Consider the following 25760-nt stretch of genomic DNA (forward strand, 5'->3'; position numbering starts at 1 on the left):
GAACGGGGAGCAGGTGAATATAGCAAGTGCCGGGGGCCTGAGAGGTGAGTATGTAATTTTTTATTTTTTTAATCGCAGCAACAGCATATGGGGCAAATATCTGTATGGAGCATCTTATGGGGCCATGTGCAGCATTATATGGAGCAAATATCTGTATGGGGCCATGTGCAGCATTATGTGGAGCAAATATCTCTATTGAGCATCTTATGGGGCCATAATCCGCATTTGTGGAGCATTATACGGGGCAAATGTGTCTATGGAGCATCTTATGGGGCCATAATCAGCATTTGTGCAGCATTGTATGGGGCAAATGTCTGTATGGAGCATCTTATGGGGTTATAATCAACATTTGTGCAGCATTATATGGGGCATATTTTAATATGGACCATCTTATGGAGCCCATCATAAACTTTTTGGAGCATTATATGGGGCGTATTTTGTATGGAGCATCTTATGGGCCCATCATGAACGGTATGGAGCATTATATGGGGCTCCTGATTCAATATGGATATTCAAAAACACTTAAACTACTGATGTCTCAAGTAATCTTACTTTTATTGGTATCTATTTTTTTTTTGAAATTTACCAGTAGCTGCTGCATTTTCCACCCTAAGCTTATACTCGAGTCATTAAGTTTTCCCAGTTTTTGTGGCAAAATTAGGGGGGTCGGCTTATACTCGGGTCAGCTTATACTTGAGTATATACGGTATATTTTGCAAACAAAAGCTCATTAAATGTGTGCATAATATACTGTTACCAAAATAAAATCACAGTATTGTTATCCCACGACTCATGAGAGCAGGGTCTCATTTTTCAACTGTTTTTATAGTAGAGTTGCACCGTACAAGTGCTTCTCACTAAATTGGAATATCATGAAAAAGTTAATTTATTTCAGTTGTTCAATACAAAAGGTGAAACTCATATAGAGTCACTGCAGAGTGATCTTTTTCACGTGTTTATTTCTGTTAATGTTGATGATTATGGCTTACAGCCAATGAAAACCCAAAAGTCATTATCTCAGTAAATTAGAATACTTTATAACACCAGCTTGAAATATGATTTTAAAATCCAAAATATTGTCCTACTGAAATGTATGTTCAGTAAATGCACTCAATACTTGGTCGGGGCTCCTTCTGCATCAATTACTGCATCAATGCGGCGTGGCATGGAGGCGATCAGCCTGTGGCACTGCTGAGGTGTTATGGAAGCCCAGGATGCTTTGATAGCCGCTGAGCGATTTTCCGACGTGCAGAAAAAACGTTCCTCTGAACGTTTTCTCCGCCCGACGGACAGCAATTCTCCGACGGATCCAGTGCACGACGGATGAAACGGATGGCCATCCGTCACAATCCGTCGCAAATACAAGTCTATGGGAAAAAACAGGATCCAGCAGAAAAATTTGCTGGATCCTGTTTTTAAAAAAAATCTATGGATTTCGACGGGAGCTCAAAGACGGAAGTGTGAAAGAGGCCTAAGACGCTTCTGGCGGTGTCTACTGTTCATGAGTAAATAGTAAGAGACCTAGCACTCAACTTTAGGTAAGATGCAGCAGGAAAAATTTATTGTAGTAAATACAGGAAACCGTTTCGGTCAATTGTGACCTTCATCAGTTACAGGAAGTTGTTTAATAAAGCCGGTAACGGGAATTTAATCGCTGCATGATCATATATTAAGATAAGTTCAGCGTGGTTGTTGTAGGCAAACCTGCTATGAGCAGATAGGGAAATACCTGGAGCTGTAGTGCTCCCCGATGCGGCATCCACCGCTTGAGACAACCTGTTCTTAGCACCCCTTCTCTAGTAGTGCTCACAGTTAAACTTTCCTCTACTGGTCATGAGTGGCTTGACACAAGAAATGCGACACTTGTAGCCCATGTCCTGGATATGTCTGTGAGTGGTGGCTCTTGAAGCAATAACTCCAGCAGCAGTCCACTCCTTGTGAATCTTCCCCCAAATTTTTTAATGGCCTTTTCTTAACAATCATTTCAAGGCTGCGGTTATCCTGGTTGCTTGTACACTTTTTTCTGCCACACTTTTTCTTTCCACTCAACTTTCCATTAATATGCTTGGATACAGCACTCTGTGAACAGTCAGCTTCTAGTGCAATGACCCTTTGTGGCTTACCCTCCGTGTGGAATGTGTCAATGGCTACCTTTTGGACATCTGACAAGTCAGCAGTCTTCCCCATGATTGTGGAGCCTACTGAAACAGACTAAGGGCCCTTTTTAAACGCTAAGGAAGTCTTTGCAGTTATTTTTTGTTAATTATTCTAATTTACTGAGATAATGACTTTGGGTTTTCTTTGGCTGTAAACCATAATCTTGAAATATCTCTGTTTGTAGTGACTCTATATAATATACGAGTTTCATTGAAGAACTGAAATAAATTAACTTTTTGATGATATTCTAATTTAGTGAGAAGCATTTATGTATGGGCAAGTGCTGCGTTATACAAAGTATTGGACTGACTGAGTCAGCAAAGTGCTTCATTTCTGACTTCTTAGGTTTGATTGTCACTTCATTCATATCTGGAACATAGCAGGAGTGGACACATAGCAGGTGCACTTGCATCAGGGCCCAGGGGGAGGGGGGCTTTGACTGGCTCACCGGAAGCTGCTGAAGATCCCGATGGGCCCGGAACCAGTCAGAAAAGCTCCCCTACAGCTCTCCATTAAGCTCCTCTCCTACCCTGAGTGAGAGCGCGGGGGTAGGGAAGATGGCTGAAGCTCCCTACTCAGGAGAGAATAGAGGCTTCATTATCTGCAGCCAATGATAACTGACCTGCAGGGTAGGAGGGCTGAGGGGTCATCAGGAAGATGGAGTTCCTCCAGTACCACATACAGTCCACTGCTTCTGGCCACACAGGGCATAAAGTCCAGGGGTCTTCTGCAATTTATGAGGAAACAGAGAGGTAGTGTGCTGTGCTGCTTCTACAGTATATATGTGTTTGTGTATGCCTGTGTGTCCACATACAAAGAGGCAAACATATTACTCTATATATAGTATGTGTGCCTGTGTACATGTGTGCCTGTGTGTGAGTATATGCACCCATGTGTAAATGTGTGCATCTGACTAATATATGGTATGTGTGTGTAATATGTATATGTGCCTGGCTATACTGTGTATATATAGTATGTACTTGTATATCTGATATGTTTGTGCCTGCATACAGTGGGGAAAAATAAATATTAGATACAATATCACAGTGTATCAAAAACTAATAGGTCTGTGAGAGTCAGAATTCTTGCTGGTTAGTAGGTGATCAAATATTTTTCATGCAATAAAATGCAATTTAATTATGTAAAAATCGTACAATGTGATTTTCTATTTTTAATTATCAGATTCTGTATCCCACAGTTGAAGTGTACCTACAATAAAAATTACAGACCTCTCCATTCTTTGTAGGTGGGAAAGCTTGCAAAATCGGAAGTGTATCAAATACTAATTTTCCCCACCGTACATGGTGTGTGTGTGCCTGTGACAAATATTCTTAACATTGTGACTGACTTTTTATGATGTAGTTTGTGCAGTAATTATTGTGCACATGTTGTATGTGTTTGTACTTGTTTGATGTATGTGTCCATTGTGTGCTCTGCGTTCATGTGATGTGTGCTCAGCGCTCGTGTGATGTATGCGTTGCGCTAGTGTAATTTGTATGCTGCACTCGTGTGATGTGTGCACTGTGCTTGTGTGATGTGGGATGTTGGTTTTCTCCTGTCAGATACCTGGTCCTTCACCCCAATCCCACTGCCACCCTCTGTTACCCTCCCTTCCTTTGAGGTGCACTCTGTGCGCATCTACTCCCCCTCCAACTGGCTGTCATCTACCGCCCCCCAGGGCCAGCCACCACCTTCTTTGACCACTTCACCACCTGGCTACTTCATTTCCTTTCTGCGGACATCCCTACTATCATCATGGGCGACTTCAACATCCCCATTGACACTTCCCTCTCAGCTGCCACTAAACTTCTATCTCTCACTTCCTCCTTCGGCCTCACTCAATGGTCTTCTACAGCCACCCACAAAGATGGCCACACACTGGACCTCATCTTCACCCGCCTCTGCTCCCTATCTAACCTCTCTAACTCACCTCTTCCTCTCTCTGACCACAACCTTCTCACATTCTCTTCCCTCTCCACTCCTTGTCTACAATCCCCACCCCACAAACTTTCACACCCTCGCAGAAAACTTAAACACCTTGACCTACACTCGTTCTCTGAATCCCTCCTCCCTCTCACAGATATATATCTGTCGGAGTCCCACAAGGTTCAGTCCTAGGGCCCCTGCTCTTCTCCATTTACATCTTTGGCCTGGGACAGCTCATAGAATCTCATGGCTTTCAGTATCATCTCTATGCTGATGACACACAGATCTACATCTCTGGACCAGATATCACCTCCCTACTAACCAGAATCCCTCAATGTCTGTCCACTATTTCATCCTTCTTCTCCGCTAGATTTCTGAAACTTAACATGGACAAAACAGAATTCATCATCTTTCCCCCATCTCACGTGACCCCCCCCCCCCCCCCCCAACGAACCTATCCATTACAGTAAATGGCTGCCCACTCTCCCCAGTCCCACAAGCTCGCTGCCTCGGGGTATTCCTTGACGCTGATCTCTCCTTCAAACCACATATCCAAGCCCTTTCCACTTCCTGCCGACTTCAACTCAAAAATATTTCACGAATGCGTTAATTCCTCAACCAAGAATCTGCAAAATCTCTCGCCTTGACTACTGCAACCTCCCGCTCTGTGGCCTCCCCTCGAACACTCTCGCACCCCTCCAATCTATTCTTAACTCTGCTGCCCGACTAATCCACCTGTCCCCCCGCTATTCCCCAGCTTCTCCCCTCTGTCAATCCCTTCACTGGCTCCCCATTGCCCAGAGACTCCAGTACAAAACCCTAACCATGACATACAAAGCCATCCACAACCTGTCTCCTCCATACATCTGTGACCTCGTCTCCCGGTACTTACCTACACGCAACCTCCGATCCTCACAAGATCTCCTTCTCTACTCCCCTCTTCTCTCCTCTTCCCACAATCGTATACAAGATTTCTCTCGCGTATCACCTCTACTCTGGAACCCTCTACCACAACACATCAGACTCTCGCCTACCATCGAAACCTTCAAAAAAGAACCTGAAGACCCACCTCTTCCAACAAGCCTACAACCTGCAGTAACCACCAATCGACCAAACCGCTGCATGACCAGCTCTACCCTCGCCTACTGTATTCTCACCCATCCCTTGTAGATTGTGAGCCTTCGCGGGCAGGGTCCTCTCTCCTCCTGTACCAGTTATGACTTGTATTGCTTAAGATTATTGTACTTGTTTTTATGTATACCCCTCCTTACATGTAAAGCGCTATGGAATAAATGGCACTATAACAATACATAATAATAATAATGTGTATGAAATGTGCTCGTTATGAGTTGTGTGTGCTGTGCTCGTGTAACATATAAGAATGTGTGCACTGTACTGATGTAATGTGTGTGAAGTGCACTTTATAATTATGACTTTTTTTATGTCAAATAATGTTACATAAAGGGGTGTCCTGTTTTAATGCCCTAAAGCTTACACTACGGAAAAATAAAATCAGGGATACTCATCCAACTTGGAGCCAGCAATTCCTCTTTGCTACTGCACTTGTCTTTGATTTCAGGCTGCAGCCGTTTTGTAATGTCTAAAACATTTGATTATTGGAGCTAATCATTGAGCTCAGCAGTCATGCCACAGTAGATGGGACAAGTTGCTGAGCCCTCTGGCTAAAGTGGTCACATGTGCAACCTGTAAACAGAAATGGAGCAGTAGCAGAGAAATATCACTGGACCAGGCGAAAATGAGTAACCTCATTATTTTTTCCCTAGTGCAAGCAGTTGAGCACAAAAAAATGAAAATGGAAAAATGGAAGACCCCTTTAATAAGAGGGGGCCATACACAATTCTTGCACAGGGGTCCTTTGCTCTGTGTCTGCCCCTGGAACACAGGACTCCATTCTTTTGATCAGTAGGACTCTTTCTCCCCCATGTTCAGTCACTTATTTACCTACTAGATGGAGGCCCAATGCTATCACATCAGGAGGGCGGTAATGTCACGATGGGGGCAGGCATGCGGCGCTGTTGTTGCCTAATGGCATCCTGTGATAATCTAATGACTTTTGCATCAGGGGACTCATGTGCTTGACGCCTACGCTTATATGCATTGTTTTTGTCCCAGCAATGCTGTTGCTCTTCAAGAGTCTCATTTGCCCTTTGTGGTCTTCAACGTTGTGCCTTTGCTGCTTTCCTTTCATTGTCATACTTTTTAGGAGGAGCCATGTTGGTGTTGATATTTGCTTTTTAAAGGGGTTTTCCCACGAATAAAAGTTAATTTTAAAAATTGTCTGTGTCTGACCGTGTACCGAACATACCACAGCTCCTGGGCAGGGGAGGAAACAAAAGACAATACTAACATTACAGCAGGAGATCGCAGAGAATACATTTTGTGAGGTAAAATATTTTTTAAAAACAGTCAGTGAAATATTTTACCTGACAAAATGAATCCACTGTGATCCCCTGCTGTAATGTCAGTATTATCTTTTGCTTCCTCCCCTGCCCAGGAGATGTGGTATGCTTCGTACATGGTCAGACACAGTCAATTTTTAAAATGAACTTTCGTTCGTGGGAAAACCCCTTTAATGTGACCGGCTTCCTCTGCCTGTAGACACGTCGCGCATCTGCCGCCGGAATCAGCCAAATGATTCACTGCACCTGCGCGTAATTCAGACCGCCGCCATCTTTGTGCAGACAGATAGCGGCAGTCACATTGAAACTGCGCATTCGCTCCTCCTGTACAAACATGACAGCAGTCAGTGAATCATTCAGCTGATCCTGGCGGCAGCATGTTCGCGACGGTGTTCCGCTGGTGGTACCGCGCAAGAGGCTGCGTGAGTGTGTGTGTGTGTGTTGCGTATGGCGTATAGAGTGTGTGTGTGTGTGTGTGTGCTGCGACGGTGTTCTGCTGGTGGTACCGCGCAATAAGGTTGGTACTAGCAGCAGTTTCCATATTGGGTGTCCGAATATGGCGGTCGGTGAACTTCCTTCTCTTGGAATTTTGGAATACGGTGACATCTGGACAGAACAGGAAATGAAAACATTACAAGGCAATTATATAAATAGATTCTGTGGATAGACAAGAAATGTTGATTTTGGGACATCACTTATACTGCACATACAGCCCCTGGTCTGAGTTTCTCACCTGAATGGCTATTCATATATGCTTTTCTTGCACTTTCAAATTCATTACGTTTTGTATGATTTTAGTTCCTTTTCTTTGCAGTTTTTCCTCTGCCTCAGGAAGTGTGTCTTCCATATATACTTAATGAGGTTAGTATTATATACTGTCTTCTTAATTACCTTTTCATCCCTAGAAAAATAATCTCTTAAGCAGTCATCAAAGCAAAAGGTGGCTACTTTGAAGAACCTAGAATGTAAGACATATTTTCAATTGTTTCACACTTTTTTGTTAAGTATATAATTCCACATGTGTTAATTCATAGTTTTGATGCCTTCAGTGTGAATGTACAATTTTCATAGTCATGAAAATACAGAAAAATCTTTAAATGAGAAGGTGTGTCCAAACTTTTGGTCTGTACTGTATTTTGGGAAGAAGTCTTGAAAAATGCTTTTTTTCTTCACAGAAAAGACATTTACTTTGTAGATAGTTTTCAGCAAAGCATGAGTGTCACTAGAGTATCGGGGCATCTTTAATAATTTTGCTAAAGTGGATAGCTCTTTACTTTTGTGTCCGGTGTTTTCTTGAGTAGCTGTGTGTATATTTAGAGAAATATGGTTCTTTTGTTATACAATATAATAGAGAAATGAACTGAAATGCTGTATATTCGAATATAACACAAAACATGTCTGACAGGAAGAAGGCTGCTCTCTTACTTGGGATGAAAATGGTAACATTACAGAAATCAAACAAGATCTCCTACTTGTAGAGGAGCCGGCTGTAGGCAAATCCTGGGAATGTTGCATTGATGATGCCGCAATTGTAGAGGCTGCTGAAGATGCAGAACTAGTGGATGCGGCAGATCGTAGCCTGGAAAACTGGAGTGTGGAGGAGACCGATATACCAGATGAACTTTTATTACAAGCAGTCGATGCACATTGCACATTTGACAAAACATGACCAACTATTTTTTGGGGTGTTGCATAGATGGATCTTGGAAATAGTGAGGTGCAGGATAGTATCATAACTGAGAAGTATTTTCTGCCAATCACAATTTTTATATACTTCGTTGAAATGCACTATGAAACTGGCTGGCTATGGTTATGTACGTACAACTCAAGAAAAATGTTGTTGTTTTTTTTTAAATATACAAAGTATATTTTTACAGATGGAAAATATTTCTATATAGCCTAGGGTATTGTGCAAATATAGTATAACAATGAGACCTTGTTGTAAAGGTGCACCGTTATGTTCCAGAAAGTTGTAATATACGGAAGTTGTAATATGCGGAACGCACTGCTACAATTGAATATTATTTTCTACACAAAACTTTTCACAAGTTGACCATACATGGATCCTATAACTAAGAATAGGACTTTGTTGCATTCACAAATCTACCTCCCGACATGGTGTAGTGTTTCTCTATACTTCCTGTCAGATTAACCATGCGTAGCGGGAGTCTGCCAGCACAGAATGACTGTTCAAACCAGGTGCACCCTAGGTGTGGCAAAACATTTAAGTGCACCTTCCCACCTTCTTGTTTTCCATCTATTTTATTTCTGTCAATAAGTAGGTGGAAAGGTTTACTGAACTGTTTGGCCATCCCATTTACTTGGTTTGAAGAGTGAGTTTGTGCTGATAGACTCCCTTTTAGTCTTTGGTCGATTTAAATAAAAAGTTCATTGGCTAATTGGAGCTGTATGCAATGGCAAGCTAAGTGATCCTCTCCTACCAGCTCTCGCCTAGGTGAAGCACAGGCTGCTTCTTCATCAGCACTTGCGCTGGCAAAATGAGACTGTTCCACCAGTAAGCTCCAAGCCCTATCAGTGAACTTTTTATTGTGTCTGGGCATCCCCTTTAAGTGAAGGTATGCTTCAAAATAAATATTAGTATGAAATGTATTGTGCAATCCAGTGGAACCTTCATACAAGGTAAGGAATATGTACAGGTCAAGATAAGTGATTGCCGTACGATCGAAACCTGCAGAGACCAGGAAAAAGGGAGTCCAATATGGTCTCTGCAGGTTTAACCTTATTCTCATTACTATGGTGCAGTTTTGGACTGCAATCTTTACTCTCTAAGGGTACGTGTCCACGGTCAGGAAACGCTGCGTGTTTGACGCTGCGTGGGGCCGCAGCGTCAAACACGCAGCGTCCAGATGTTCCAGCATAGTGGAGGGGATTTTTTGAAATCCTGTGTCCACTATGCGTGGAAACACACACGCGGCGGCCCTGCGACTCCGGACATGCTGCGCATCTTTTCAGATCGCAGCATGTCCGTGTTCCTTGCGGCGACGCTGCGGCGCCGCAAGGAATAACACAGGGCCCTATGCGAGGGGTGCGATGATCCCGGATGTGTACAATGAACACATCCGGCATCATCGCGTCCCAGAAGGGGGCGGGGCTTGGCGCCGAGCGGGTTTGCCGCTCCGACGATACCGCCGGCCATCCTGATCGTGGACACATACCCTAATAGCGGCTCACATACACACATATATATATATATATTCGCTCTTTATAATTCGGAGCCGCACATTTTTCTTTTGGTGCAATCATTTAAGACAATTTTGGGGACGCCCAATTTTTGCCTTTATTATTATGAGAACTTATGTTATGTTCATATATATCTGTGTGCCATAGTGTTTTTGTGTCATTGTCATCTTCATGTCAATTATCTAGGGGCTATAATTTAATGTTCTTGTGAACTAATAGTATGATACTGGACCTTATCGGGTTCGTATGTCTTTCCAGGGGGAAGAGTGTGTACATCATATTTTAATTGATTTTAAATTGGTTGGTGTGTCTTTGTTATAATAAAAGTTTGCATTTTTTTCATATAAAAGGTGTGCACATATTTATGCATAGGCTTTTCCCTTTCTTTCCTTCTGTTGTCATGTTATTTCTATGCATTTTTGTAGCACCCTGAGTGATTGATTAATATATCTTGGATATTCTCATTATAGTGGTGCACCTGATATTCTATGGTCTATACCACACAAAAAAAACATTAATAAATAACATTTCCCACATGTCTGCTTTATATCAGCACCATTTCTAAAAAGCTGTTTTTTGTTAGCATTTTAGAAGGTTTAAAGAGCCACTGTCACCCCCCTTCAGCCGTTATAAACTAAAAGAGCCACCTTGTGCAGCAGTAATGCTGCATTCTAACAAGGTGGCTCTTTTAGTTTTGGTTCAAGTATTCCGAAAATAAAGCGTTTTTAAACTTAGTCAAAATACCTGTCTTTAGACAGGGAGGCGGGTCCTCACTCCCCAGCTTCAACCGCTACTCTGCCGTCACTCCAATCCAGTGGCTTTCGGCACCGCCCCCTCAGCGCTGTTTACGCTTCAAAACCGGCGCCTGCGCTGTGTACTACTGTGCTGCGCAGGCGCAGTGAGCTCTGGCCATCTGACGTCACAGCCAGGCTTGCAGACTGCGCCTGTGCGGCCGCCCTGCTTGGGAATCCCAGCCCCGCACTCTGCATAACATAGTGCGGAGCTGGGATTCCAAAGGTGGGTGGCCGCACTGCCTGCACAGGCACATATTCAAAATTGCTTTTAGGTAGTTTATTAACCCTTCAGTTGCTTTTCAGAAATTAATGCAAAAGACATGACAGAAATGAATAAATTTATTTTTACCATCTAAATGCTGATAACTTCTGAACAGGCTGTTATAGCCAGCAGATTCTAAGGCCGCTATTTGGCCATAAATTGCCATGGCAAACATCAGGACCACGCAATCAAGATCTCAGGGTGCTGATGGGGTTAAAGAGGGAGAAGCCACACTCATACTGTAGTCATTGACAGCAGCATTTAAGGGGTTAAATGGCTATAGTCTGTAGCAACACTGATCATGGCTGATGCAAGTTGTCTGCTATGGAGTACAGCTCATAGCGGCTGGATGGTCACCCGTCGGGGGTGAAAGACGTATTAATGGTCACTGAGGGGTACCTTCTGTGATCGTCTGTGTAGACGTAGTATTATATCAAATGAGGTATTAGATACAGTTCTTTTGTCAGCAGTGAGACAATGCAAGGTATTTCCTTCCCACCCTTGCTAGATTCATAATCTAATGCCACCATATGGTTTGTGCGGGTCAGAATCTGCAGTAACTCCATTCTGTTTCCATGTTCTTGCAGCAACTTACACAGAGATTGAATGAACCAGGAACCATTAACAGAGTTTCTCCAGGCAAAATACCCTAGAGAAAAAATAATTGCAAAGATTGTGTTATTAAATTAGAAATCATAGTACTTCCATGTTGAAGGGGTACTTGGCTCTGCTCACTTCCATATTGGCACATGAGCCTGACCAGTGAGGTCACGTCTGCAGCTGTCTGTTGTCTGGTGTGTGCTTTGAGGCAGATATTGTGCAGGGTCTTATTCTAATGAACTGTACAGGCGCAGAAAACTGGACCCACCAGATAGCTGTCGATGTGATTAAACCAGCCTGGCTCACCACTTATTGTGGAAGTGAGCAGAGCCACATTACCTCTTTAATTATTGTGAAACAGATTTGAAACAATCACCAAAGCATCCAGTAGAATAGTAGATGATGAGTGATGCTCTGATACTAAGGTAGCGTTATTATATTCTGTACATGAGCAAGGACTGCATGAACAAGTACGGGAACCCCGATTTGTGCATGTGTGTTGACCTCATAGAAAATGCACTGTATTAATGCTTTTCAAATGATGCAGATAAAAGGGTTCAAGTCATACCCCAGCAATTAGAGATTCTGATTATTTACCAGGCCATTGTATTTCCATGCAACATTTTTGTGACTTTTTTTTTTTTAACCAAGTCAAGTTTTTTCAAAGCAGTTTTGTGTATTATGAGCTTTGTTTGTGAAAACGTTAAGCTAACCACAGCCCCCCGGTCTTATATTCACCCTCCGGTGTCTTCACCTTTTTTGGCGATGCTCCGGCCGGCTCCGGTGCCATCTTTTTGACTGAAACTTCTGACTGGCTGGAAGTCAGAATTTACGCCATAAGCGATCAATGCAAGTCTATGAGCATTAGAACAAAGTTCTCATAGACTTGTATTAAAATTGTATCCTCCAGCTCGCTCCAGGAAAAAGAGTGATACGGTAAGGCCAGGGTCACACTTGCGAGTTCAATGTGAAAAACTTGCGTGAGTCTCTCTCATCAAGTCCTGGCACTGCTGCCGGCACTCGGGACTGGAGCGTGTGGCTGCATAGAAATACATGCAGCCACACGCTCCGGTCCCGAGTGCCGGCGGCAGTGCCGGGAATTGATGCGAAAGACTCGCTCAAGTTTCTAGCATTGAACTCGCAAGTCTGCTGACACTGACTGGAGTGGTGGCAATAGAAGGGGAAGATGCCGGCAGGTAAGTATAAGAATAGGTTCAGGGATCTTAGGTTACGAAAACTGAAAAAAAGCTGAGGTCATATTTGTTTTTTTTATTTTATTTTTAATTGGGCGAAAGAGGGGTGATTTAAACTTATATTTTTTTATTGTTTTCATATTTTTTAAAACTATTTTTTTTACTTTTGCCATGCTTCAATAGCCTCCATGGGATGCTAAAAGCTGGCATAGCCTGATCGTCTCTGCTACATGGGAGAAATGCTCAGATCGCTCCTATGTAGTAGAATTACAGCATTGCTATGAGCGCCGACCACAGGGTGGCACTCACAGCAATCCGACATCAACAACCATAGAGGTCTTCAATAGACCTCTGGTTGTCATGCCGACGCATCGCTGACCCTCAATCACTTGACGGGGGTCAGCGATGAGCTCATTTCCGGCCCGATGGCCGGAAGCGCTAGTTAAATGCTGCTGTCAGCGTTTGACAGTGACATTTAACTAGTTAATAGCGGCGGGTGGATCGCGATTCCACCAGCTGCTATTGCGCGCACATGTCAGCTTTACAAAACAGATGACATGTCCTGGCTTTGATGCGGGCTCACTGCCGGAGCGCGCATCAAAGCGGGGGTTTTGACCTTGGACGTACTATCCCGTCCGAGGTCAGAAAGGGGTTAAGAGACCACTGTAAAATGTTCAGTTTGTCTGATTTTTCTCTATATAGGTATATTTTTGAGTGAAATGTAAATTGTTCTTTTATTCTATAAACTTCTTTTGTATTTTTTTCTGACAAAGAAAAATGGTCAAAATTTAAAACAAAAAACAGTGCTTTCAGACCTGAAATAATGCAAATAACACAAGTTCATAATCATTTAGAAACAACAATACTAATGTTTTAACTCAGGAAGAGTTCAGAAATCAATATTTTGTGGAATAACCATGATTGTTAATCACAACTTTCATGTGTCTTGGCATGCTTTCCACCAGTCTTTCACACTGCTTCTGGCACAAAAGCTTAAGCAGTTCTTCTTTGTTTGATGGCTTGTGACTATCCATCATCCTCCTGATTACATTCCAGAGGTTTTCAATGGGGTTCAGGTCTAGAGATTGGGCTGCCCATAACAGGGTTTTGATGTGGTGGTCTCTTAATTTTTGCCAGAGCTGCATTACCTGAACTAGTTCATGGTTTTATGGATTTTCAATAAAGACCTTTTACTTTCATCTACTTCTGTTTGGACTTGCCAAATTTTTCAAATTTTGTCTAATTGCTATTTGACTCATTGGTCAGTGGAGTTCAGTCAAAACTGCAAGATTTTTTTTTTTTTATTTAAAAAAAAAAAAGATCTAATTTACAAAAATCCGATAGGTAATTTTATGATGACAGTTTCCTGATAAAAATTGAAGTAAAAGAGTAAGAGAAGGGGTAAAAAAATATATACACTGTTATAGTGGACCTATACTTCATGGAATAGCAAATTTACGCATGTGGCAAATTGCAGACATTGGCATACCAATATGTCTTACCTGGCGGTGTGGAATATGCATATAACATATCTTCCTCTCTTAGAATTTGTGGAGATAACCTGTGGACAGTGTCAGATATTCCATCTGTGTGTGTTCCAAAATCCCATTCTTCCCCTCTACAAGCCTGATTTATTGAAAATAGCATTTATTTTAACAAAACATGAAAACAAATGTATTCTATTAGGTGTATGTCTCAAATGTAACATTGTAGTATAGTAAGTTTATCACCGACAAGGTAACACAATTTAATTGGTGATAGTGTGCAAAATTGTAATACCAACCAACTATATTCTGCTCCAAATTAGTTTTTTTTCCCAAATCCAAGGTTTTCCCAAGGTTTTTTGTTTTTTTTCAAACGTTTTTGGAGTTTCTATGTAATTTTGGACAAAATTCTCTTGAAATGTTAAAAAAAATTACTATAGTTTGGATGTAAATTTAACTATTTTACACGAGTATGTGTGAGGCAAAACCAGGTGTGGGTGATAAATACAGAAGTGGTGAACATGGTTCTATTATATTTTTCCACGCCTCATTTTGGCTTACAAATACTGATGTGAAATACTGACCAAATACTGACTGTGTAAACGTGGCCGTATGATTTTGGAGCATCTTCAGACTGCCCTGACTAAGTTTATACTTTCACACAGTGTAATTACGTACATGTGCCACATTGAGTTTCCTTCTAAAAGCATGGTAATCCGTGCTTCTAATAGAGATCTCAGACTTTGACCACTCAAGTGGCAGAATTTAGCTTTAGTATTTGTAAATTCTATATTTCCATATTTTTGTAACTGCTTTTGCCGTTTACATACAAATAGTGAAAAATACTGACTTATGAAAGTGGCCTTTGATTGCATCCAATAGGAAAATTCTGTATTTTGAATGATAATCTATGTATGAATAAAATCATTTAATCATTGCTTTAAAGACTGCTGCCATGAATTCAAGAGATCTGTATTTGATATTATTGCAGCTTTTTAATTAACATCAGGGCTTCGGCTTTACCTGCAATATTCAACAAGTAAGATGAAAAAGTTTTTTGTGTTGTGAGGGGTACAAATATCCAGTACAATTTCCAGGGATGGGATTACAAAATCCCATGCTCTGTCTCGGTGTTGCTGTGTCTTTCTATCAGGCTCTTATAGTGAACCATCCCTTACTTATGTGACCCTTGGAAATTTTGTAAGTCCAGTAAAAGACAGCAGAATTGCTTATCTCACTTCTGCCGTTTACTTTCTGTCATTTGCTTCTGTTTTTAAACTTGGCTATAGTTACTTACGATGAACATACACACCATATGCATTAGTTACCTGGATAAAAAATAACTTTGGCTTCCCAGCAAGGCTCTTGCAACTACTTTTACTGAAAAAGTGAACCAACCACTTCAGTGTGAAAATCTTATCTCGTGCATAAATACCATCTTCGTTTCCATGGCTCAGTATTGCACAGACAAAGCAACTTCTTTCACTGTGGTCCTCGGCAGCAACTATGATAAACAGAATACACAATAGAAAACAAAATTCTAGTTTATGCCTATATATTACAAAAATGTACATCTGCACTCCAATATTATATTACCCCTCTCTCCCTTTTTGCAGATAAGCAGCTGTCTGCTAATTCTGGCAACAGTTTACTCTATTCTCCCCCGCAAACAACACAAAATGTCCTGTAAGCTTGAGCTTCCCAGTGTTTGAAGGAATCAGTGGTCATTGACCACTAGAGCCCTCATCAAATTGCAGTCTAACAAGCTTGAACACTGTTGAGTACCAGCAATGTGACTGGAAATTCCTGATTCTATTATCTGATTTTCCCTGTCGTGGACACCCCTACCCCCTCCCTCAATAATCTTAATTCATTACATAGTGGAATGTGTTGAGAACAATAAAACCTAAAAATGATCGACGTAAATCACAACTAATATCCCATGGAGGTCTGGAGTTGGAATGATGCTCAAAATCAAAGTGGAAAATGAAGTTACAGGCTGATCCAACTTCAGTGGAAATGCCTCAAGACAGGGAAATGATGCTTAGCAGTGTGTGTGGCCTCCACATGCCTGTAGGTCCTCCCTACAACGCCTGGGCATGCTCCTGATGAGGCGGCGGATGGATGGTCTCCTGAGGGATCTCCCAGACCTGGACTAAAGCATCTGCCAACTCCTGGACAGTTTGTGGTGCAAAGTGACGTTGGTGGATGGTGCAAGACATGATGTCCCAGATGTGTTCAATCGGATTCAGTTCTTGGGAACGGGCGGGCCAGTCCATAGCTTCAATCTTGCAGGAACTGCTGACACACTCCAGCCACATGAGGTCTGGCATTGTCCTGCATTAGGAGGAACCCAGGGCCAACTGGCCAACCAGCATATGGTCTCACAAGGGGTCTGAGGATCTCATCTCGGTACCTAATGGCAGTCAGGCTACCTCTGGCGGGCACATGGAGGGCTGTGCGGCCCTCCAAAGAAATGCCACCCCACTCCATTACTGATCCACTGCCAAACCGGTCATGCTGAAGGATGTTGCAGGCAGCAGATCGCTCTCCATGGCGTTTCCAGACTCTGTCACATGTGCTCAGTGTGAACCTGCTTTCATCTGTGAAGAGCACAGGGCGCCAGTGGCGAATTTGCCAATCCTGGTGTTCTGTGGTAAATGCCAAGCATCCTGCATGGTGTTGGTCTGTGCGCACAACCCCCATCTGTGGATGTCGGTCACTCAGAACATCCTCATGGAGTCGGTTTCAAACCATTTGTGCAGACACATGCACATTTGTGGCCTGCTGTAGGTCATTTTGCAGGGCTGTTGCAGTGTTCCTGTTCCTCCTTGCACAAAAGGCTGAGGTAGCGGTCCTGCTGCTGGGCTGTTGCCCTCCTACATCTGGTGTACTGACCTGTCTCCTGGTAGCGCCTCCAGCCTCTGGACACTACGCTGACAGACACAGCAAACCTTCTTACCACAGCACGCATTGATGTGTGGATTACATTAGAATTAAAACCTGAAAGATGTATACAGACTGTGCCCTGCTACCTGCCACCATCGCACTCTAACAAGCATCTCTATTCTTCCAACAGGTATGTTCATCCAGCTCTCCTATGAAGCGCACATAATACATCACCCAGCTTTGCGCATAGACTTTCCCCTGCTCCTAGCATTGTGATGGTATGTTCATCCAGCTCTCCTATGAAGCGCACATAATACATCACCCAGCTTTGCGCATAGACTTTCCCCTGCTCCTAGCATTGTGATGGTATGTTCATCCAGCTCTCCTATGAAGCGCACATAATACATCACCCAGCTTTGCGCATAGACTTTCCCCTGCTCCTAGCATTGTGATGGTATGTTCATCCAGCTCTCCTATGAAGCGCACATAATACATCACCCAGCTTTGCGCATAGACTTTCCCCTGCTCCTAGCATTGTGATGGTATGTTCATCCAGGTCTCCTATGAAGCGCACATAATACATCACCCAGCTTTGCGCATAGACTTTCCCCTGCTCCTAGCATTGTGATGGTATGTTCATCCAGCTCTCCTATGAAGCGCACATAATACATCACCCAGCTTTGCGCATAGACTTTCCCCTGCTCCTAGCATTGTGATGGTATGCCTTTCAGCTAACCCCCAACTTACTCTGTGATATTTATGACCTTGTTTACTTAGTCTTGATTGTATGCATCTGGTCGACCCTTAATTCTCTGACCAAGATGAGCAGAGACCACTCCTCTCTGCTCCACACCTGACCGCACTTAGTTTTCCATATATTGCATAGCACAAGTCTGCAGGACTTTAGTCTGCAGTGTGATTTCTAGAAGTGTGTTCTAAAAGTGTGGATTACATTAGAATTAAAACCTGAAAGATGTATACAGACTGTGCCCTGCTACCTGCCACCATCGCACTCTAACAAGCATCTCTATTCTTCCAACAGGTATGTTCATCCAGCTCTCCTATGAAGCGCACATAATACATCACCCAGCTTTGCACATAGACTTTCCCCTGCTCCTAGCATTGTGATGGTATGCCTTTCAGCTAACCCCCAACTTACTCTGTGATATTTATGACCTTGTTTACTTAGTCTTGATTGTATGCATCTGGTCGACCCTTAATTCTCTGACCAAGATGAGCAGAGACCACTCCTCTCTGCTCCACACCTGACCGCACTTAGTTTTCCATATATTGCATAGCACAAGTCTGCAGGACTTTAGTCTGCAGTGTGATTTGATTTCTAGAAGTGTGTTCTAAAAGTGTGGATTACATTAGAATTAAAACCTGAATTGAACCTGAAGGGAACTGAAGGTAACTGGCCAGTCACTGTAAACAATGTTTCTGTTTGTTGTCACTTTTACCCCTATAATCTTTCACTTTCTGCTACCTCCCCCAATCCCCACACCAAGTAAAGAACTGTTCATCTCCTCTTCAATCCTCCCCATCCATCTCACCTCCTCCTCAGAACTGTTCCTTAACATACAATCCTCTGTCTCAAAGCACAGGCAGCCCCCTCACGCTCTCTCCTGCTCCCACCTGCTAACACTATCTCTGCTCCTTCTCACTGCTGGTGATATCTCTACAAATCCTGGTCCTCCTCACCATATTACCACAGTCATTTCTACCTCCCATCCACGCTCCATCACAAACTTCCGTAACCTCTCTAACCTTATACCCATTCACTCAGCCCCCGCTTCCCCAGTCCCACTAACAGGAGCTCTGTGGAACGCTCGCTCTGTCTGTAACAAGCTTTCCTACATCCATGATCTTTTTGTTACTACCAAACTTTCCTTCCTCGCCATCACCGAAACCTGGCTCACCCCTTCTGACACGGCCTCCCCTGCTGCACTCTCTTACGGTGGCTTCCACCTTTCTCACACACCCCGCCCCAGCAGCAAGCATGGTGGAGGAGTTGGTTTTCTCCTGTCAGATAACTGCTCCTTCACCCCAATCCCACTGCCACCCTCCCTTCCTTTGAGGTGCACTCTGTGCGCATCTACTCCCCCTCCAACCTCCAACTGGCTGTCATTTACCGCCCCCCAGGGCCAGCCACCACCTTCTTTGACCACTTCACCACCTGGCTACTTCATTTCCTTTCTGCGGACATCCCCACTATCATCATGGGCGATTTCAACATACCCATTGACACTTCCCTCTCAGCTGCCACTAAACTTCTATCTCTCTCTTCCTCCTTCGGCCTCACTCAATGGTCTTCTGCAGCCACTCACAAAGATGGTCACACACTGGACCTCATCTTCACCCGCCTCTGCTCCCTATCTAACCTCTCTAACTCGCCTCTTCCTCTCTCTGACCACAACCTTCTCACATTCTCATCTCTCTCCACTCCATGTCTAGAGTCCCCACCCCACAAACTTTCACACCCTCGCAGAAATCTTAAACATCTTGACCTACATTCATTCTCTGAATCCCTCCTCCCTCTCACAGACATAAGTTCCATACACAATGCGGATGACGCTGCCGCTCTATATAACACCACAATAGCTGTAGCTTTGGAATCTGCTGCCCCACTTACACATACCAAAGCTCGCAAAATCAACAGACAGCCCTGGCACACCAGCCTGACCAAAGAACTGAGGCAAGCTTCCAGGGCTGCTGAGCGCAGATGGAAAAGATCCCACTCCAACGACCACTTAATCGCATTCAAACAGTCCCTCACTACTTTCAAGACCGCACTCGCCACAGCTAAACAAACCTACTTCTCATCTCTCATATCCTCCCTGTCTCACAACCCTAAACAGTTATTCAACACCTTCAATTCTCTCCTCCGTCCCCCAGCACCTCCTCCCTCCTCACTTATCTCTGCTGAAGACTTTGCCTCATTCTTCAAGCAGAAGATTGATAACATCAGAGACAGTTTTGGTCAACAAGCCCCAGAGCCCTTCCTCCCAACTTCCCTACCCTCCACCTCCAAAACCAACTACTCCACCATTACAGAAGATCAACTCGCCACTCTACTCTCAAGATCGCATCTCACCACCTGTGCACTTGACCCGCTCCCAACCCACCTCATCCCAAACCTCACCACAATCTTCATCCCAACCCTAACCCATCTCTTCAACCTATCACTAACAAATGGTGTTTTCCCCTCAAGCTTTAAACATGCCTCCATCACACCTATGCTCAAAAAGCCCTCTCTTGACCCATCCTCTGTATCTAGCTATCGCCCTATATCACTTCTCCCCTATGCCTCAAAACTACTGGAACAACACGTCTACCTTGAACTGTCCTCCCATCTCTCTTCTTGCTCCCTCTTTGACCGCTTACAATCTGGCTTCCGGTCACACCATTCCACTGAAACTGCCCTAACTAAGGTCACCACTGACCTTTTAACCGCCAAGAGCAAGCGACACTACTCTGTTCTCCTCCTCCTCGACCTGTCGGCTGCCTTTGACACAGTGGACCATTCCCTATTATTACAGACCCTCTCATCCCTTGGCATCACAGACTTGGCCCTATCCTGGATCTCATCATACCTAACAGACCGGACATTCAGCGTCTCCCACTCACACACCACCTCCTCACCTCGCCCCCTCTCTGTCGGAGTCCCACAAGGTTCAGTCCTTGGGCCCCTGCTCTTCTCCATTTACACCTTTGGCCTGGGACAGCTCATAGAATCTCATGGCTTTCAGTATCACCTCTATGCTGATGACACACAGATCTACATCTCTGGACCAGATATCACCTCCCTACTAACCAGAATCCCTCAATGTCTGTCCACTATTTCATCCTTCTTCTCCGCTAAATTTCTGAAACTTAACATGGACAAAACAGAATTCATCATCTTTCCCCCATCTCACGTGACCCCCCCAACGAACCTATCCATTACAGTAAATGGCTGCCCACTCTCCCCAGTCCCACAAGCTCGCTGCCTCGGGGTTATCCTTGACGCTGATCTCTCCTTCAAACCACATATCCATGCCCTTTCCACTTCCTGCCGACTTCAACTCAAAAATATTGCACGAATCCGTTCATTCCTCAACCAAGAATCTGCAAAAACCCTAGTCCATGCCCTCATCATCTCTCGTCTTGACTACTGCAACCTCCTGCTCTGTGGCCTCCCCTCAAACACTCTCGCACCCCTCCAATCTATTCTAAACTCTGCTGCCCGACTAATCCACCTGTCCCCCCGCTATTCTCCGGCCTCTCCCCTCTGTCAATCCCTTCACTGGCTCCCCATTGCCCAGAGACTCCAGTACAAAACCCTAACCATGACGTACAAAGCCATCCACAACCTGTCTCCTCCTTACATCTGTGACCTCATCTCCCGGTACTTTCCTACACGCAACCTCCGATCCTCACAAGATCTCCTTCTCTACTCCCCTCTTATCTCCTCTTCCCACAATCGTATACAAGATTTCTCTCGCGTATCACCCCTACTCTGGAACCCTCTACCACAACACATCAGACTCTCGCCCACCATCGAAACCTTCAAAAAGAATCTGAAGACCCACCTCTTCCGACAAGCCTACAACCTGCAGTAACCACCGATCAACCAACCGCTGCACGATCAGCTCTATCCTCACCTACTGTATTCTCACCCATCCCTTGTAGATTGTGAGCCCTCGCGGGCAGGGTCCTCACTCCTCCTGTACCAGTTATGACTTGTATTGTTCAAGATTATTGTACTTGTTTTTATTATGTATACCCCTCCTCACTTGTAAAGCGCCATGGAATAAATGGCGCTATAACAATAAATAATAATAATAATAATAATGTGCCATCCTGGATGGGCTGCACTACCTGAGCCACTTGTGTGGGTTATAGAGTCCGTCTCATGGTACCATGAGTGTGAAAGCATAACCAGCATTCAAAAGTGACCAAAACATCAGCCAGAAAGCATTGGTACTGAGATGTGGTCTGTGGTCCACACCTGCAGAACCACTCCTTTATTGTGTGTGTCTTGATAATTGCCAATAATTTCCATCTGTTGTCTATTCCATTTTCACAACAGCATGTTAAATTGATTGATTGTCAAACAGTGTTGCTTCCTAAGTGGACAGTTTGATTTCACAGAACTTTAATTTACTTGGAGTCATATTCTGTTTGTGTTCCCTTTATTTTGTTGATCAGTGTGTGTGTATATATATATGTGTGTATGTATATATATATATATATATATATATATATATATATATATATATATATATATATATATACACACACTGTATATACTCGAGCATAAGCCGACCCCCTAATTTGCCACAAAAAAACTGGGAAAACTTTGACTCGAGTATAAGCCTAGGGTGGAAAATGCAGCAGCTACTGGTAAATTTCAAAAATAGAAATAGATACCAATAAAAGTAAAATTAATTGAGACATCAGTAGGTTAAGTGTTTTTGAATATCCATATTGAATCAGGAGCCCCATATAATGCTCCATACAGTTTATGATGGGCTCCATAAGATGCTCCATATTAAAATATGCCCCATATAATGCTGCACAAATGTTGATTATGACCCCATAAGATGCTCCATATAGACATTTGCCCCGTATAATGCTCCACAAATGTGGATTATGGCCCCATAAGATGCTCCATACAGATATTTGCCCCCATATCATGCTGCACATGGCCACATAAGATGCTCCATACAGATATTTGCCCCATATAATGCTGCACATGGCCCCATAAGATGCTCCATACAGATAATTGCCCCATATGATGTTGCATATGGCCCCATACAGATATTTGCCCCATATAATGCTGCACGTGGCCCCGTAAGATGCTCCATACAGATATTTGCCCGATATGCTGTTGCTGCGATTTAAAAAATTACATATTCACCTCTCCGGCCCCCGGCACTTGCTATAGTCACCTGCTCCCCGTTCCACCGCTGACTGCCGCTGTGTCTTCCCATCCTCTGCACCAACGTTCAGGAAGAGGGCGGCGCGCACTAATCTCATCACCGTGCCCTCTGACCTGAACGTCACTGTGGAAGACACAGCGGCGCCGACGGTGGAACGAGGAGCAGGTGAATATCGCGCACTGCCCCTGTCATACTCACCTGCTCCTGGCGCTGTCGCTGCACGTCTGTTCCCCGGCGCCGCATTTTCTTCCTGTAGTGAGCGGTCACCGTTACCGCTCATTACAGTAATGAATATGCGGTCCCACCCCTATGGGAGGTGGAGCCGCATATTCATTACTGTAATGAGCAGTACCATGTGACTGCTCACTACAGGAAGAAACTGCAGCGTCGGGAAGCAGGGACCGCGCCAGGAGTAGGTGAGTATAATTAGACAGCCCACGCTCCCCCTCCCCTGCCGACCCCTGGGTATGACTCGAGTATAAGCCGAGAGGGGGACTTTCAGCCCAAAAAAGTGGGCTGAAAATCTCGGCTTATACTCTAGTATATACGGTATATATATATATATAGAGAGAGAACAAAATAGGAACAGCATCAAATATTACCGCAATCGTGGTGCAGAGCTTTCCAGACCAATGGTCCAATGGCTTCAATCATAAGAGTAAAAAAGGAAAACAGCACACAAAAATAGAAAAAAGTGGGCTTTTAATGCCTGAACGGTGTGGCAACGTTTTGGATATGGTATCCTTTTTCAAGCAGTGAACATACAAATGGAGTGAGTTTATATAGCAAATACACATGTTCTTCATTAGCAAAGTATTATCAATATTTACATTTTTTTAGCCATTAGTGCATATATAATCCATGATCCAATAAAGTGCATAAGTGCTTTTTCAATGAACACACAAACATATATTATTAATACATAAATCTCATATAGTGCAGTATAGATATATCCAAAATGTACTAGATAATCAATTAAAATGAATCAGGTGTCGCAATCTGATGAAAACAAAACTAAAAACACACTTACAATTATGTCTCCGCGTGCATTGAGTTGTCAGCGTCTTCCTGGAGTTACTGCGCATGTCAATGACGTCTATACCGAGACCTATAGCATTATGGTCCGCGTCTGCGCACAACCACTCTGAAGACACCGGCGCCATATTGGTTGAGGTATATCTCTCCCAAACGAGAGGATTATCATAAATCGCTTCGGAAATAAAGTTATATAAAACTAGTGTTTGTATTTTGTTCAGCGCCGACCTCCAGGTTCCTTCTAGTGTTATTGCGCATAAATTACGGTATATTTTAATGACCCTTATCCGGTCCATGTCTGCGCAAGGCTGTTCTGACGCCATATTCTTTTGTAGAGATGCACTCATATTAATTTATACATATAAAAAGATATACCTCAACCAATATGGCGCCGGTGTCTTCAGAGTAGTTGTGCGCAGACGCGGACCATAATGCTATGGGTCTCGGTATAGACGTCATTGACATGCGCAGTAACTCCAGGAAGACGCTGACAACTCAATGCACGCGGAGACATAATTGTAAGTGTGTTTTTAGTTTTGTTTTCATCAGATTGCGACACCTGATTCATTTTAATTGATTATTTAGTACATTTTGGATATATCTATACTGCACTATATGAGATTTATGTATTAATAATATATGTTTGTGTGTTCATTGAAAAAGCACTTATGCACTTTATTGGATGATCATGGATTATATATGCACTAATGGCTAAAAAAATGTAAATATTGATAATACTTTCCTAATGAAGAACATGGGTATTTGCTATATAAACTCACTTCATTTGTATGTTTACTGCTTGAAAAAGGATACCATATCCAAAACGTTGCCACGCCGTTCAGGCATTAAAAGCCCACTTTTTTCTATTTTTGTGTGCTGTTTTCCTTTTTTACTCTTAAATATATATATATACACACATATACATACACACACTGCATACGACAACTCTACAGAAGAGATTGCATTTTGCAGTTATTGCTTAGATGTGTGCAATATCTGCCCCCTAAGGGATGTAACTGCTACATATATAGCATATGTTGTGCTGCTGTAAGGAAACTTTATAATAATGTAAATATGTGTTCCCTTGTTGCTCTCAGCAGTACAAAGTACTCTACCTATAGAGACAGGCCGAACTATAAATTCCTGCTTGTTCATTGGGTGATTGGCAGCCTGTTTACAGTGGCACATTATGGGGAAACAAGTATATGAACCCTCATGCACGGTAAATTGGCCAGTGCAAATGCACCATTTGCCAATTTGTTAATAAAAGTTTGTATAAAAGAGAAAACGTTTGGTGCAACGTATATAGTGCTCAGGTGTCAAACATCTTTCCACCTGTCCAATCAGCACGAAGGGCAGGGATTTTCCCCATATATTGTGCTGCTGCACCATGGCTCAGTGGTTAGCACTGTTACTTTGCAGCACTTAGGTCCTGGGTGCACTTCCAAGGTCAAAATCTACAAGGAGTTTGTATGTTTTCCCCATGTTTGTGTGGGCATACTGGTAGGGAATTTAGATTGAGAACTTCAAATGAGGACAGTGGTGCTGTAAAGCGCTGCAGAATATGATGGCGCTATATAAACAAGCATAAAATATCACATCATTATCACAAAATCACGTATCACACAAATTATCACATAAATGTATCACTTAAGTTGATGAAAGCCATACTCCAATTAGCGATCATATCACACTTAAAAATAGTTCACCATAAATAATACAGGCCGGTAACATACGTATAATTAAAGGGAACCTATCACCCCGTTTTTTTCGGTATGAGATAAAAATACTGTTAAATATGGCCTGAGCTGTGCATTACAATAGTGTAGTTTGTGGACCCCGATTCCCCACCTATGCTGCCGAAATACGTTACCA

The 25760-nt window shown here is 43.2% G+C and overlaps 2 protein-coding genes across 7 annotated transcripts in view; one reads left to right on the plus strand and one right to left on the minus strand.

Moving 5' to 3' along the window:
- Nucleotides 1–10062, plus strand: part of PRIMPOL (primase and DNA directed polymerase) — a 93025-nt gene extending 82963 nt beyond the window's left edge. For 2 of the 3 annotated variants that reach the window (XM_077279577.1, XM_077279579.1), the window contains 2 exons: nt 7318–7364; nt 7909–8306. In XM_077279577.1, the coding sequence (XP_077135692.1) occupies nt 7318–7364; nt 7909–8172 (311 nt within the window). In that variant the 3' untranslated portion in view covers nt 8173–8306. Of the gene's footprint in view, nt 1–7317; nt 7365–7908 lie in introns of all 3 variants that reach the window. The other variant, XM_077279578.1, reaches the window with a different exon arrangement.
- Nucleotides 10063–10819: 757 nt separating this feature from the next.
- LOC143793022 (caspase-3-like) overlaps nt 10820–25760 on the minus strand; it is a 35966-nt gene continuing 21025 nt past the window's right edge. For all 4 annotated transcript variants that reach the window (XM_077279583.1, XM_077279581.1, XM_077279580.1 and 1 more), the window contains 3 exons: nt 15366–15541; nt 14056–14179; nt 10820–11409 (listed from right to left, as the gene is read on the minus strand). In XM_077279583.1, coding sequence (XP_077135698.1) covers nt 11189–11409; nt 14056–14179; nt 15366–15541 — 521 coding nt within the window. In that variant the 3' untranslated portion in view covers nt 10820–11188. The remainder of the gene's footprint in view (nt 11410–14055; nt 14180–15365; nt 15542–25760) is intronic.

This window comes from Ranitomeya variabilis, chromosome 1, assembly GCF_051348905.1.
Source record: "Ranitomeya variabilis isolate aRanVar5 chromosome 1, aRanVar5.hap1, whole genome shotgun sequence".
Taxonomy (NCBI): domain Eukaryota; kingdom Metazoa; phylum Chordata; class Amphibia; order Anura; family Dendrobatidae; genus Ranitomeya; species Ranitomeya variabilis.